General features: G+C 47.2%; 1 protein-coding gene across 3 annotated transcripts in view; it reads left to right on the top strand.

The window, feature by feature from the left end:
- LOC136963644 (uncharacterized) overlaps nt 1-16,868 on the top strand; it is a 92,626-nt gene that overhangs the window by 38,548 nt on the left and 37,210 nt on the right. The window contains exons 4-6 of one of the 3 annotated variants that reach the window (XM_067257800.1): nt 1,229-4,685; nt 4,797-4,841; nt 12,499-12,614. In XM_067257800.1, coding sequence (XP_067113901.1) covers nt 1,229-4,685; nt 4,797-4,841; nt 12,499-12,614 — 3,618 coding nt within the window. The remainder of the gene's footprint in view (nt 1-1,228; nt 4,686-4,796; nt 4,842-12,498; nt 12,615-16,868) is intronic. The other 2 variants (XM_067257801.1, XM_067257802.1) reach the window with 2 other exon arrangements.

A 16,868-nucleotide genomic window follows, 5' to 3' on the forward strand; every position in this document is an offset into this window, starting at 1 on the left:
GAGCAGAACAGACACATTAGTGAGTCTTACTTCTAAGCCCCATTTCCCCCATTTCCACTTAGTGACTCATACATTTGAGCATGAGTACAGCACAGTATGTAACAGACTTACCTCCCACCCACATTGTATAGTCAGCAGTAGAACCTGTATTGCAGCCAATATACAGTATATACAGCCAGACCCCTGTATAGAGGCACAGTAGGCCCTCATCAGTATCCCATGTTATCAGGACTATAGACAATATCAGCAAGTACCTTCAAAAACCTGATATACCTCAACCATACCATCACAAAGGAATATGTGTCTTGGATTTTACCATCTCTTATGTGTACAAACCCCACTAATGCTGTCTGTGTCCTGTATGTAGCTGTTTGTCAAAAAACACTAATGTTGCAGGGCATTGTTGGAAACTGGCAGGCGTCAGGACATGGAGGCAAAATCAGTGTGCTCCTTGCGTTCTCCTCCAGTCTATTTATAGTTGTTGGTGGAAGTTGGTTGCTGTCCCTTTAGGGACAGATGAAGGTTTTGAATTGAAATACTGAAATACAAAAAATCACTGCAGGAACACTTTTGAACAGAGGTTAAATCCAAATGACAAATATGGCTACAAGGACGTCTAGAATGGATGTTAATAATAGAAGCATTGAAAGAGGGATGTTATTAACACTGTAATGGAGTTCTCTTGTTTTGGTTATGTGCTATTTTCAACTGAATGCTGTCAATAAAAGGATTCCAGTTGGCACTCAGTGGTGAGGTGGTTTTCTTGTGGACTCATACTGTCCATAACGCATTCTTTTAGTGCCGACTCCAAGTAACAGCTTGAAAACATGGTTTGAGGCTAACCAAAATAATCTTATAATCTAATATCGTCCCCTGACAACTCCTACTGTGTCTGTATAAAATAATGTTGGTTGTGGGAGGTCTTTCACATCCAGTTGATCTGTGTGTTCTGCCTCCGGACAAGCCCTATCTTTGTACAGCAGCTGTGAGTTAATATTTCATGAGGATGTTCTTGATCTGATGAAGGAAGGGCTGCTTATGCATACATGACCTCTACCTTCCCAACACATCCTTTGTTTAAACCAGCACTGAATATACTGTAAGTTCTTTCTTGTATAATTTAGGTATTATGCTCTAATTCTCTCTATTTGTCTCCCTCTTTATTTCTCTCTATAAATATCTCTAATTCTCTCCCTCTCTTTCTCTCTCTCTCTGTCCTTTTCTTCAGCAGAACCTCGGAGGACTCTCATGCAGGGGACCATGGGAAGGTGTGGCGGGAGGGCAGGGTGTCGGACAGCGGGGTTCTGAGGGACGGTGAGGTGGCTTCCGACGACCTCCGCCTCCAGGCCCTGTCCCAGCCGCCCGTGGTCACGCACAGGACTTATCGGGGACAGAGGGAGCAGCGCAGGATGAGGCGAAGAAACCAGGCAGCCTCGCCCATCTTGGAGGGAGACGAGAGCCAACAGGGGAGGGGCAGTGAAGAGGGTAGCCCCGCGTCCATGCCCTCTTCTGGGCACCAACAAGGAGGGGAGACCCCCTCTGCTTTAGAACTCTCAACGTCTTATCCAAATGACAGTCAAACTTTGTTGACCAATCTCAGCACGGCTCCAGCATCAGAAACCAACGACAGGGAAGCTTGGACTTTAGAAACAAATTCTGCAGCTTTGGGGCCTACTGGGCAATGCCATAGTTTCAGCAACATTCCAGTTCTAACTCAAATTTCAGGGTGTAGTGTCGCAAGTCAAAGTGCCTTCTCATCCTCCAGAGAGGGAGACTCGACTGCGAGGGAAGGTCACTCCACAGACTTCTTTTCTGGGGTGAAATCGTACCGAGACAGCCCTCCTGAGCTCTGGGTGGCTCCAACGGCTGGAAAAATAAGTGTGTCTGTCAGTGAAAGCCCCAGTGTGGAACAGAACCCAGAGATGGAAGTAGGGGAGGACACAGGCAGGGACATAGACAAGGCTCTGCCTGAGCACACAGGCACCTCACCTGTACTGTCTGCCCAGACTGGGTCCCCTTCGACGGTTGCTGAGTTGCTCAGCGAGCCAGGAGGCGCCGGAGGGACTGCAAACACACACCTGTCTGATGCTGTTGTCAGCGACAGCCAGCTGGCTCCTCATTGCATTTCAAAGTCAGGTTCTCTGGCTGAGGACAGTGGGATACCCGTTCCAACAGGCATGGTTCCCGACTCTGGGGCTATACTGGATGCATCCTGCGATGCTGAAGTGAAGCCCTCAGCTTGGAGGGAAGTGGAGGGTGGGGTTGGAACGCCTGACGGGGTGCTCTCAGAAGACCAGGACTTGTATGAGGAGGCCCTTCGCTTGGAGTCTAAAATAATGGTTGATAACATTCTGAGGAACGCTCTCATAGCTCTGGAGGGGATACAGTCATCCGAATTCAAGGCAGAGACTCTTCAAAGCACTTGCGAGGAGACTAAGTGTGCTTTACCAGAAGAGAATGTGGAAGATTTCGGACACTCCTTTGAGCTAGATAAGTTACCTGGGGCTAGTCTGTCAGAAGATGGACGTGATACCTGCTCCTCAGCTGCCCCAACAGAACAGGCCCTCTCGTCCTCCCAGGTTCAGGTTGAGGGCATTAAGTCCACCCCATCCTCAGGATACGAGTCCATAGCAGGGTCAGACACTGACATCAGGAGTAGTCCTGGCCCCAATTGCGACAGTATATCCACAATTGGCTCGACTTTGAAAGTCTTGGATGAGATGCACGGAGAACGCTGTTCTGAGGGAACCACAGTCATTGGTCATCTGACAGAGGTTAAAGGGCAACAGTTAATGGATGTGAGCAAGCTGTCTGTTGTGGATGGGGCTTCTCAGCCAGACGATAACAGCGTTGGCGCAGAATACTGCATTACTGAAGTTGAGGGAGGCAAGCTTGGTCCAATGAGCAGTCAAGGTCTCCATGGAGATGGAGGTATAAGCCCAATAGCGAGAGCAAGCAATGAATACAAGCAATGCAAGTCAATCTCAGGAACAACAAATGAAAACAAAGGTCAAGTGGTCTGCTCTGTGATGGATAGTGACAATAATAAAGTAGAACACATTGGAAATCCACAAGTAGGGGATTTGCCAGTCGGTGTAGCCAAAGATGATAGTGAAAGCAATACACGTTACAATCAGATAAATACTGAATATGATGTTACTCTCCCCAATAACCTTGAATATCCCTATAAGCTCGCTGGTTCTCTAAATAACAATGCTTCACTCACAGAATCTTCCGGAAGGCAAACGGCATCTCTTGACTTACCAGTGACAGTTTCTAATTGTGAAATACAAAACATTGACGGGCCAAACCATGTGACTGTCAAATCAAAACAAGTGTCGGAAGCCAAGCATACGATAGGCGAAGATGTCACAGATATCGATGACAAAGCCCAAAACAGTGGAGCTGGAATAACAGTATCAAGCCTCCAGAAAGTTCCTTTTACAGAATACAACAGGCTAAACGACAACGAGGATCAAAGCTTCGTCCTGGTGGAGACGTACTTAGCAGCAGTGATCGAGGATGACTCTGACTCGGGGGGTGAGGAGGACGGGGCTTGCAGACCTGGGAGTTCTGTCACCATGGACCGTACTTCCTCACAGAGATCCCCAGAAGACCTGGGCTCCTTTGAGGTCCTGGCATCTATATCAGCCCCAGGCTTCAGTAATGGGGACAGGCCTCAGTGGAGCACAGTGAGAGTGACTCGTTACGATGTGTCTGCCGAGCTTGAGCTCCGTGACTCGGAGACACAGGGACACAGTGCCTCAGTAGCGGCAGGAGGAGGACCAGGAGGAATGGCAATGTCACATGCAGACCTGAGCAGCAGGCTGTCAGGGCTCCATACGTGGGCTGGTCGAAGAGGGGGCCACCTCCCTGACCTGACAGCCTGTTCCGTCCGAGCCCAGGCCTTGGGCCCCCTCCCCCTCCTGGACTTCCACGAGGTAGAGGCCGGGGGCTTCGCCATCATCGACGAGGAGGAGGAGATGGACGCTGTGTTTGTCAACGACACGGGGCCCATGCTGAGCCCCACCAGCAGGCGCACCAAGGCCTACCCCTTTTCCCTCTCGCCCATCGTCGAGGAAGACAATGTCCGCGAGGAGGCCGGGGAGGGGCGGCTGTCGTGTGAGGACAGGGACCTCCTGGTGCCACCTGCCACCGAAGAGGAGCTGAGGAGTTTGAGTGGAGGAGGTGGAGCTGAGCAGCAGGCGTCGGCGTCTGCGTTGTCCATCCTGTCTCTGTTGCAGTCCGTCAGCGAGCGTCTGCAGTCCAGCGCTCTGCCAGACAAAGACCCAGATGGCTCCTCCTCGCCCCCCTCGCAGCTCCCCCTATGGGAGTGTTTCTTCAACAGGGATCAAGGAGAAGAGGATGGGGAGATGGAGGGTGGCAAACACCAAGCAGTCGATGAAGACCAAAGATTTTCACTGTACCCTCCATGCAACAGGCAAGAAGTTCCTGATAGCCGCATGATTGGATCCTTTAGCAGTGTAGATGGACTCGCAACTGGATGCGAGGAAAAGGCTGATTTGTTCAGTCATCAGATTACTGTTCAGAAACCTGCCAACACGCCATTCTATAAGTACCTGAAATCAGCAGCCTTGATACCACTGGAGTACAACGAAGGTGAACATGAAGCCACTCAAGTCCAAAAACCCAGCGAGAGGTGCACATCATCAAAAACTGATGAGGTAAGAATGATCCTTTTACATTCTAACTAGTCAAAAGACATTTATCAACTTTTTAGAAATCATTATTGCTACGAATGCTATTTGACCCCTTTTCACCCCGTTTCTTTGTAGGAGGAAAATCCGAGGTTTTTAAATACCACCCCAAGGCCAACCCTGGTGAGGGGACATCTGTAGTACGACTCTCCCACTGTCTCACTCAGACTCATTTCTGTTCTCATGCTAATTACTATCTGAACGTCCTGGGCAGTCGCTCCCCAAATCACTGTGCTGAGTAGACTGAAGATGCCATGCCAGTGCCTGTTAGCCGGCCAGAAAATTTATTTCATCAGCTAATGATACCTTAGGCAGCAGAACCGAAGTAGGGCATCAGCTTGTCTCCCTTTTCACAGTTCAATCTCTACAATGGCCTGTCATAAATGTAAACGAACTAGGGATTATGCAATGGCCCATTAATTGCTTTAAAAAGGCTTTCTCATCTGATTTGGTGGACCTGCAGTTTTTTTTATTCAAGGATATATACTTTAGACTGTTGTCTCTGTCAAAGACTAACGAAGAATCAATACCAAGCTCTACTATTAGGCCAAATCACAATACCCCTTACCCTTACCCCTCACCCTTAGTTTACTCCTAGCCCTTGTGTCTCGAAACTATGGGGTAAGGGCTACATAATCGACACCACTTGGTTAGGGTTCCGTATATCGATGTCTCCAAAGCAAGTAGTGTTATGCACTGATATCAAATGAAATTCGCTGCTAATGGAGTTTAGTTAAAACTGTAGACGTGTGGAGTCCATTCAAGGCTAATCAGAGAAATGCGTGACTGTTGTGCGAATCAGCAATGTAACGTAAGCGTAGCAAACTAGCGTTTTTCTTTTTAACGTTTCAATAAAGAACATGGTTGCAAATACATGTAGAGGACTGTGTAGAGCACAAAACAAGACTAATTTTTTTATTAATTATTTAAGCTGAAAATATTACATTTATGGGACTCTGGATGATCTGTCCGCCATTGTTGCAGGTTGAGCAGGATTCACATACCCTTAGGTTTCAAGTAAGCTCCCAAAAACAATTGGTTTTAAGGGGTGTATACCCCATCATCTTAATCCTACACCTCGATCAAAAAGAGTATTGGGACACCACTTACTCTCATGTGAACATGCAAAACTAAGGGCTAGGGGTAAGGGGTAGGGGTAAAACAGAGTATTGGGATTCAGCCTTAGTCTGGGCTGTTTACAGAGAGCACTGCATCCGTCAGTCAGGAACTTGCTCAGGTACTGCGCACTGTCTAGCACAGTGTTGCTCTGGAGTAGCACAGTATAGTACTGTGTAGTTTAGTGTTGCATTGAAGTAGTATTGGAGTTGTCCTATCCAGCCCAACAAAACAGATAAAGAGTGTTGATTTTCCACAAGACTTTATGTGTGGGATGCATAGATTATTAGGCTTAGGCACACTACATTACATTTTACATTTACATTTTACATTTTAGTCATTTAGCAGACGCTCTTATCCAGAGCGACTTACAGTAAGTACAGGGACATTCCCCCGAGGCAAGTAGGGTGAAGTGCCTTGCCCAAGGACACAACGTCAGTTTGCACGGCCGGGAATCGAACTGGCAACCTTCGGATTACTAGCTCGATCCCCTCACCGCTCAGCCACCTGACTCCCTACACTACACATGCAGAGGACAAAAGACTGCATAAAACACAACGTGCTGAGCGAGCTGGCCAAACAAAGCATGGACGGGGCTTTGAAACATTGTTTCACAAGCACTAATACAATTGCTTTTGCAGCACCCAATCACAGTTGTCTGTTAACTGCTCCAAAAGTATGTTGTCGTTGTGGTTCAAACAAAGCAATTCACGAGGAAAGTTGGCTGATTCCGTGTTGATGTAGGGATTAACAGAATAAAAAAATCACCCTCTTAATCATAGAAAACGGAATGCTCCTTAATGATTGCTTGGGGCACTTCTGGGGCAGGTAGCAGGATTAAGAACAACCCTCCCTCTTCTCCTCTCCTTGTGTACTACCCAGTCCCTCTCTTCTCCTCCTCTCCTTGTTTACTATCCAGTCCCTCTCTTCTCCTCCTCTCCTTGTTAACTACCCAGTCCCTCTCTTCTCCTCCGCTCCTTCTTGTTTACTACCCAGTCCCTGTCTTCTCCTCTTCTCCTTGTTTACTACCCAGTCCCTCTCTCCTCCTCATCTCCTTCTTGTTTACTACCCAGTCCCTCTCTTTTCCTCCTCTCCTTGTTTACTACCCAGTCCCTCTCTTCTCCTCCTCTCCTTCTTGTTTACTATGCAGTCCCTCTCTTCTCCTCCTCTCCTTCTTGTTTACTACTGTTACAGGTGACATGACATGAAAACTTCACTTTAGGAGGTTATTTAACATTAATATGAGTTCCCCTAGCCTGCCTTTGGTCCCCCAGTGGCTAGAATTTTCGATAGGTGTAAAACAAGCCCTGGATGAAACTGAACTACGACCGTGCAAGTGTTTTTATCCTCGAGAGACATCATGGCTTGCAAACGAACGAAGCATTACATTTGCTCAGTTTGGATGTACAAAGGAAAACAAAAATCTTTTTACAGTTCCTTCATCCGAGCCTCTGAAGACCCAGTATCTTAATTTAATTTTCTCTGGAAATGCGCCTACACAACTTCTGTTGTAGGCGCATTTGTTTTGTATGTCTGCGCCAAACACTTCAGCCACGACTGTTTCTTCAATTTGAGCTAATACAAAACTGGCCTTGCTGAAATTAAATTCTGGATCAGTACTAACTCTCCTTCATCCAGCTACTAACCTCGGACAAGTAAGTTAACTAACGCTATATCATTTTGTAGCTTTACTCTATATGGTTACCTAGCTTGCTACCCTTAGAATGTGGCTGTAACATTAGCTCTGCAGCTAACAGCTGAGTTACTGTCGCTAATGGAAAGGTAGATAGCATCAAGTATGTGTGTGAATACACATGCTGTAATGTGAGTGTTGTACACTTCTTTGTTATTTGGATAACCGTTCTGCTGTTGGTGTTATGGCGCTCGTGATATCCGCCTTTCCCCTCATTTAAATGACTGAGTGTGTACCTCTGCAAACCAGGGTTATCAGATGAGAATGGGCAAATTCAAGGCATCTTACAGCAACGGGGCTAAAGCCATTGGATACATCCATTGTAAACATTAGCGCATGGTGCCGCCACTCCGCTCCTCATTAGCATTTAAAGCTACAGACACCAAAACAGTGCGTTCTGAGGAAAGCTCCTTGTGGGACTTCTAGTAGTGGCTGTAATTCTGCACCAAGGCTGAATTTCGGGAAAGAGACTTCTGATACAGTATTAGGGGACCTGTAGGATGGCCAACGTTGCAGCGGTGACCAAAAACTTGGAGGCAGTGATTCAAGGATTTAGCGTCATTCCCCGCAGGTTTTATTAATAAAATGAAAAAAAAAAGAAAACTACACAATGTCTAGCCCGCTAAATAGCTCCCCAGCGCTCACCTTATACAAACACCCCTGTCCTTCCACCAACAAAGTCTTACGTTCCGTACGCTCACGTCTTAAAAAGACCCTTCCGACTTTCCGTCGGGTCTTTCCTCTGTCCGGACACAGGATATCCCCGTGCCACTGCCCAGCCCCGCACAACGTTCGCCATGCGGTGCATGAACGGCTTCCCCGCAACGGTACGTTGCTTGCTAGCGGTAACGGGCAGCCGCACCGTTACAGGACCACTAAGGCCTATATAAAAGCATCCAAAAACAGCATGTCATGTCACCTTTAAGGTGTGTCAAACTGGGTAGTGGAGAAAGATACATGGTTAAACACCCGACCAAGTTATTTGTAGTTTAATAATAAGAAATGATGCAATCACAAGAATACACAATGAAAACAACACACCAAGATGTTCTTAGTCTTCACAGAAACAGTCCCAGAATCGATCAAACGAAGGCCTTCGTACATTGGGGTTCACCCCGGTGGACGAGAGGCCTCCCTCCGCCTTCGGGTGTGGGGACGGGTCCTCACTGTTTGTGCTTATGCACCAAACGGCAGCGCAGAGTACCCACCCTTTTTGGAGTCTCTGGGGGGGGAGATGCCCTCGTCCTCCTGGGGGACTTCAATGCTCATGTGGGCAATGACAGTGAGACCTGGAGGGGCGTGATTGGGAGGAACGGCCCCCCCGATCTAAACCCGAGCGGTGTTTTGTTGTTGGACTTCTGTGCTAGACACGGCTTGTCCATAACGAACACCATGTTCAAGCATAAGGGTGTCCATATGTGCACTTGGCACCAGGACACCCGAGGTCTCAGTTCGATGATAGACTTTGTAGTCGTGTCGTCGGATCTGAGGCCGAATGTCTTGGACACTCGGGTGAGGAGAGGGGCGGAGCTGTCAACTGATCACCACCTGGTGGTGAGTTGGCTATGATGGTGGGGGAAGACGCCGGTCAGGCCTGTCAGGCCCAAACGTAATGTGAGGGTCTGCTGGGAACGGCTGGCAGAATCGACTGTCAGAAGGAGCTTCAACTCCCACCTCCGGGAGAGCTTCGATCATGTCTCGGGGGGGGGGCCGGGGACATTGAGTCCGAATGGGCCATGTTCTGGGCCTCCATTGTTGAGGCGGCTGACCAGAGCTGCGGCCGCAAGGCGGTCGGTGCATGTTGCGGCGGCAACCCTCGGACCCGGTGGTGGACGCCGGAGGGGAGGGATGCCGTCAAGGCGGAGTTCCTTAAGGCTCTGGATGTTGTAGGGCTGTCATGGTTGACATGACTTTACAACATCACGTGGACATCGGGGACAGTGCCTCTGGACTGGCAGACCGGGGTGGTGGTTCCCCTCTTTAAAAAGGGGGACCGGAGGGTGTGCTACAACTTTAGGGGGATCACACTCCTCAGACTCCCTGGGAAAGTCTATTCAGGGGTCCTGGAGAGGAGGGTCTGTCAGATTGTTGAACCTCGGATTCAGGAGGAGCAATGTGGTTTTCGTCCTGGCCGTGGAACTGTGGACCAGCTCTACACCCTCGGCAGGGTCCTGGAGGGTGCATGGGAGTTCGCCCAACCAGTCTACACATGTTTTGTGGATTTGGAAAAGGTGTTCGACAGTGTCCCTCGGGGGCTCATGTGGGGGGTGCTCCGGGAGTACGGAGTTTGGTCCGCATTGCCGGTAGTAAGTCGAACTTTTTCCCGTGGAGGGTTGGACTCCGCCAGGGCTGCCCTTTGTCACCGATTCTGTTCATAACTTATATAGACAGAATTTCTAGGCGCAGATAGGGCGTTGAGGGGGTCCGGTTTGGTGACCTCAGGATCGGGTTGCTGCTTTTTGCGGATGATGTGGTCCTGATGGCTTCATCGGGCCGTGACCTTCAGCTCTCACTGGAGCGGTTCGCAACCGATGCGAAGCGGCTGGGATGGGAATCAGCACCTCCAAATCTGAGGCCATGGTTATCGACCGGAAAAAGGTGGAGTGCAATCTCCGGGTCGGGGAGGAGATCTTGTCCCAAGCGGAGTTCAAGTATCTCGGGGTTTTGTTCACGAGTGAGGGAAGGATGGAGCGCGAGATCGACAGGTGGATCGGTGCGGCGTCCGCAGTGATGCGGGCTCTGCATCGGTCTGTCGTGGTGAAGAAGGAGCTGAGTCGAAAGGCGAAGCTCTCTATTTACCAGTCGATCTACGTTCCTAGCCTCACCTATGGTCACGAACTGTGGGTAGTGACCGAAAGAACGAGATCGCAAATACAAGCGGCCAAAATGAGTTTGCTCCAGGGTGTCCGGGCTCTCCCTTAGAGATAGGGTGAGAAGCTCGGTCATCCGGGAGGGGCTCAGAGTAGAACCGCTGCTCCTCCGCGTTGAGACGGGCCAATTGAGGTGGCTCGGGCATCTGATAAGGATGCCTCCTGGACGCCTCCCTGGTGTGGTGTTCTGGGCACGTCCCACTGGGAAGAGGCCCCGGGGCAGACCCAGGACACGCTGGAGGGACTATGTCTCTCGGCTAGCCTGGGAACGCCTCGGGGTCCCCCAGGAAGAGCTGGTGGAAGTGGCCGAGGAGAGGGAAGTCTGGGCCTCCCTGCTTAGGTTGCTGCCCCCGCGACCCGACCCCCGGAAAAGCGGCAGATGATGGATGGATGGGATGGAAGGCCTTCGTTGAGAAAGTGTTTATGACAGAGATCAGAGAGAGTTCTACCCAGTCCAAGTTCTGTCTCCCTGTCCTCGGGAGACAGGTCTTGTAACCCCCCTGACGGGGAGAACTCTGATAAGTGATTGGTCAGCAGACCATGGGGCGGGAATGTGGTTGTCCAAAAAATGTCCAGGGCATTCATGGTGGCACATGGGGGGCAGTCCAAGGATCTGGTGATGTTCATAGAGGGAGGGGGCGGAGAAGACCCACAGGTCTGCTCAGGGAGGGGGGCAGACAAGACACACAGGTCTGAGGTAATCCAAGGGGGGGGGGGGGGTTCTCCAGGGAAGGGAGTAGATCACCCCAAGGTCCTGATGGCGTGCAGGGAGATGGGAGCTGCGTCTCCAGGGAAGGAAGGGGGGTGTTGTATCTCCAGGAGAAGGGGTGAGGCCGACCAGGCCAGGGTCGATGATGTATAGGGGGAGGTGGGGCAGGGTCTCCAAGGGGATGCAGGTGGGGCAGGGTCTCCACGGGGAAGGGGTAGATCATCCAGTAAGAAAGGGGGGGGGGGGGGACAGGGGGGCAGGGTCTCCAAGGGGATGCAGGTGGGGCAGGGTCTCCAAGGGGAAGGGGTGAGAAAGGGGGGGACAGGACAGGGGGGCAGGGTCTCCAAGGGAATGTGACCTCAGAACAGAGTATATGAGAGTAAGGTAAGCAGATCGGCCAGTCCTGGAGCAGAGAAGAATTACAGTCCCAGCTTTACCTTATCTCTCATTTTGACACTCTGCTCCCAAGAGCTGAGTAGCCCATTGTGCTTGCACCAGTCCCTGAACGCCAGAAACTCGACTCCCATGTTGCTCACTTGACCTCTGCATTTTTGCATGCACACCACAGTGTTACTTAGAAGGAAACATTTCACCATGACCTCACTTACTCAGAAACATCTTGATGCCTGATCTCATCTGTTCTTTAATAAATCAATTGATCACAATTGGATATATGTTTTAGTATTAAACATTACACATTTGATGTACTTGAGGTAGTGATTGGTATAGCAGCATTGATTAGCAGTACAGTTATCATTCCTTCACACTACCCAGTCCCTGTCTTCTCCTCTTCTCCTTGTTTACTACCCAGTCCCTCTCTTCTCCTCCTCTCCTTGTTTACTACCCAGTCCCTCTCTTCTCCTCCTCTCCTTCTTGTTTACTACCCAGTCCCTCTCTTCTCCTCCTCTCCTTCTTGTTTACTACCCAGTCCCTCTCTTCTCTCAGAAGTGAGACTTGGGACCTCAGGGCTTATGACATAGTAGAGGTCTAGCACACATCCTGTTCCATGCTAGAAGACCTTTGCCCCTGCCTCTGGATTTTACCCTGTTTGTGAGTTCAACTAAGTAGCCCTGCTAGCTACGATATAGGGTGAAGCTATATTGTTCCTTCAAACTCTTTACAGACCAATTGTGAAACATTTCAATTTCAGTTTTTACTGGTACATTTTGTTACACACAGAACATAAAGTGCAGCCTTCGGTACTTAAGATTATTAACAGGCACCATTGTTTTCTCTTTAAAGGGCTATTATGAATCCTTTGTCAGATTTTAGATCATTGTGATGTCTAGCTAACAAATGTTCAGGTTACTGTGTATTTACTTCTCCAATTTGTCCACGCTCTCTTCCCCTCTCTCCCTACATCTCTCCCTCTGCTAAATAACCGGCTTGCAGATGTACATCTATGAAGGCACATCTTTCTCTGGCGAGAAGAAGGAGTTTCATGCCGACCTGGAGGATGCTGGGATACAGTTCCCAAACGGTGCCTCAGTGCGAGTACTGGGAGGAAGGTAAGAGCAGATAAAACTCTATCTTTGTGTTCTGATGAAAATGTACTCTTCAATCGCACATCAAGGTAATTTTGTTATTTTGGACTTCTGAAATATGTTCGTATCACAAAAATTGTGTATTGAAAGAAGCTCTTAACTTTCCTGACAATTGTCCACGTTCGCTTGCTTCTTGTTGGTGTTGTGTAACAAAGAAAATGGTTGTAACAACAGGGAGAAGGTAGTTAAATGGCACATGCTTCAAGATCCCCAAGATTATCTTCTCTTTGGATTTGAACTGGGAACACCTCGTCCCTCTTTATGCCATGCTACTAAACACACAGGAAACAATTACATTTGGCAGCTGGAAAGCATGTAAAACGCATTTGCAAGTTTCCTTCAAAGAAAGCATCAGAATCTTCCAGCAGATTGCTTCTTGTGCATCTTCTCTCTTATCTCTTGGGCTCTTCTCAAACTCACATACACAAACTCACTTTCCTGTCCTCTCAAAGAGACTAAGCAATACGAGTAATTTTAAATATGTCATGTTTTGATGACTTCACATTCATTTGTGTGTACCTGTGTAAATGTGTGTGTGTACCTGTGTAAATGTGTGTGTGTATGTGTGCTTGTATGCTGGCACGTGTGTGAATGTGAGTGCGCACGCCTGTGTAAATGTGTTTGTGTGTTAATCTGGCTTGGCTGGCACTGACGGTGATTGGATAACTCATCAGTCTGGCTTTGGGGCTTCTTTCATTGAGAGAGGCCTGACCTCTGATTAATTTGCCTCTGTCTGACCCTGCTCTGGTGGAGTGCTAAATGTTTGATCACACTAAACTCAGCTGCACAAATAACTCATGTCGCTGGAATTACAGTCTTCTGGAGTGTGTCCTCTTTTGTGTTATTGTTGGAATGCTGCTTCAGCATTCCAACTATTGTTCTTAAAAGTTAAAAGTTTCAGCTAATAAAACCGTTCAGCTATCAAAAAATTCAGCACTTTCTGGTTATGACTTTTCAGCTTTCTACCTCTTATGCTTGAATTAATATAAATCAATATTCATAATATTTTTAACATGGTTTTCCAATTGAGTTTTTTTCATCTTCTTAACTTCTTAAACTTTCAAATCCTTCTTCTTCCTCAATATTTCAACTACAGCCACCATTTACACTTAAAAATGTAGATTTTTTTTTTAATGTCTATTCAAATTGTTTAAATATTTTAAAATTAATTTCAGCTTTCAGCATTCCAACGCATTTTCTTCAGGAAATGCACTTCCTAGTTACTACTGCAGTGCCGATGGAAAGGTGATGACAACCTTATTGGGTGTGCTCAAGCCTTTCTCTCTAATATATATTCTTTCTTATTTATTTTCCCCCCCCTAAGGATCCGTCAATATTTGGACTACATAGACAACGCCGGTGTCAAAATATTTGTCTTGGTCCCAATTTTATTTACATTCCGTTGCACAGTTTAAGAGGTTACAACGTTTGTGTGGCAAAAAGTGCCTTTTGTGCACAAAGGGAACTCAGTGCTAGCCTATGTCACAACGTCAGCACACGTTAGCAACGAAGCATATATACGACGTGGATCGATTGTGCTAGGCTGGCTAGACTGTTGCACTATCGTGCCGTGGTGTACTAGCAGCAGCATCATACATTTAAGCAATTCAAGACTTGCATGTACAGTAAGTAATGTCACATTAAATAATGTTTTTGAACTCAAGCTTGGTGCGTCGCTGTCTTCAATGCCACAGCGTAAACCTTTTTGTCAAAAGGAACGTTTTTCATTTCCGGCGCATTCAAACAATCCCCAGTAAAGTTTGGTCTTTATATATATCTATGAAGTTTGGCTAGCAACAGCTGCTAGCTTGCGCGTAGCACAATTTACCGGGGTCAGCTTTTCCACACAGGGCTCTCGACTGAGGCCTAATGGTCGCATTTGGCATTGTTACTGACAATCATCGCTTCCAGCAAACTTCTTTTGAATTAGCCATTTCCCCCTAAATAAATGTCAAGCTTATTTACGTTTTTGGGGGCATATTTTTAGTTAGTGGATGGTACTGTTTGACTCGCGATTCCATCTGAAATACTGCCGGTGACAACTTTGTTTAGGGGGACTCTGTCCCCGGAGCAAAAAAACTTTCAGTTTTGCTCCGTTTTTCTTTCCATTCCGTATTACATTTACATTTAGTCATTTATCAGACGCTCTTATCCAGAGCGACTTACAGTAAGTACAGGGACATTCTCCCCGAGGCAAGTAGGGTGAAGTGCCTTGCCCAAGGGCACAACGTCAGTTTGCACAGCCAGGAATCGAACTGGCAACCTTCTGATTACTAGCCCGCTTCCCTAACCGCTCAGCCATCTGACTCGTATGATCCGTATGTAACCTAACGTAACTTAAACTAATCCGAAGTCAGATTTCAGTTACCTCTATTAGTTTTCTCACAAATCCAGTTTTTAGGCATGATTTTAGGTAATTTTTTAAACGTTCCACCGCTTTAAGCCTTGAGTTTTGTGGCACCGAGAGGCTGTCAAGATCCCTTTAAGAACACCATTGTTCTACGTCACAGAGCTCTGCTTCTCCAGGGCGGTAAATATGACTTACATTCTTTGTACATTGCGAGCTAACGGTGTCCGGTACTTCTTTATAAATAACACTGCAAGTGTTTGTCACGTTTGGCGCTACTGCTGTAATGTTAATGTTTGGCCACTTGGGGGTGTATTTAACCTTGAACAGGGCTTGGGTGTTGGGTGCTTGTTGTGACATTGGCATTGCCCATTCTTTTCAAATACCGTATTTCTTCGAATAAACGCTGCAGCGTTTATAAAATAACGTTCATTTTTGGTGCAGCGTTTATTCAAGGTCGGCGTTTATTCGAGGGCGGCGTTTAACCCTTTTTATGGTCCTGTTTCGCCCGCGTTACAAAAATGCTGCCCCCCCCTTCCTCAGTTACGACGCACTAAATTCTAACAAATATATTTTTTAGACGCTACACATGTTATACATCATTGGAAAGCTACGATTCTTGTGCTTGTAGATATGTAAACCATTTCAAGATCGAGTCACAACAACAAGTTTAGTCAACGTCTTTGTCCAGTCACCACTTTGGTGTTGTTTACAAAGCCAAACGTCTCTACTTACCCTCAAAGGTTCTGTGTCGTCCAGGTATGCAAACAACACATCAAAACTTGATCTGCGTACATTCCCAAGGGTTCAAAGTATCTAACCATGTAAAGTAATTCGTCCAAATACAATGTTTTACGTTCATGAATAGCCATTATCCTTTGTTTCATTATGCAAGTTAGCCGACGGAAGAAACAACTTGTTCACATAAAAGTGTTATTTTCTCCGGTTAGCAACGGAGTATTTACGATATGAAGGCATCAAAATGTCCGTTGAACCCCCCCCTTTTGATTGACACCTTGTTTGACCCAATAGGAGCTTCCATGCCCCGTTGACAGCCCTCTAAAGCCAACTAGGTCTGTGCGTCCTGCCCCCCCCCCCCCCCCCCCCCCCACACTCTTTCTAAACAAATTTCTCGAACTGGCTTCGACTGGCTCTGAAATGAGCTCGTTAGCCTTGTAGCTGACAGCTAGCTGAAAATGCCAATACCTCATTTGTATGTGTCTGTGGAGCCGTCAAAATAAAAGTCCATTGCGCAATATGGTTGACAGAATCCGTTTTCTTTGTGCGCCAATCCTGGGAATCAGATAAAGCACTCCAATGTGTTCATGCTTCAATTTTTGTGTTTCAGTAATACTAATTAGGGATTTAGCTATTATATATGATAGTTCTAAGTACCACCTTTCATTAGAGATAACAATTATGAAAAATAATACCTTTTATCCTGAGTATTTGACCTTGGTTACAAAGGGTCATTTTGGAGTCTCCAAAAGGCCCTTTTAGAAAATGCCTGGATGTACTCTTATAAAAACATGTGTCAAATATGAATATATTGTGGTATTATGTTTGACTTTTGATTTGAATTGGGTAAGGCTTCAACCTGTGGTCCAATTTAGTCTTCCAGCTAATACCTACCACCTCTAGGCCTCTTCAGGCCTCTGTTTTCAAAACAAAATCTAGGCGGAAATAGAAATTTTCACTTTCCTTGTGTTAAAGCTTCTATTACTCAACACTAGTAGGACTGACAGGGGTCCTGACAACAGGGGACATAACTTCAGATTGTCAGCTTTCAAAAGAGATCATTTACATGCATGTACTCCAAATGGTTCAAGAACAGCTTTCAATTTAGTTTGGGTATGCTGTTTAGGCGTTTT

The sequence above is a fragment of the Osmerus mordax genome, chromosome 19 (assembly GCF_038355195.1).
Source record: "Osmerus mordax isolate fOsmMor3 chromosome 19, fOsmMor3.pri, whole genome shotgun sequence".
Lineage (NCBI taxonomy): Eukaryota > Metazoa > Chordata > Actinopteri > Osmeriformes > Osmeridae > Osmerus > Osmerus mordax.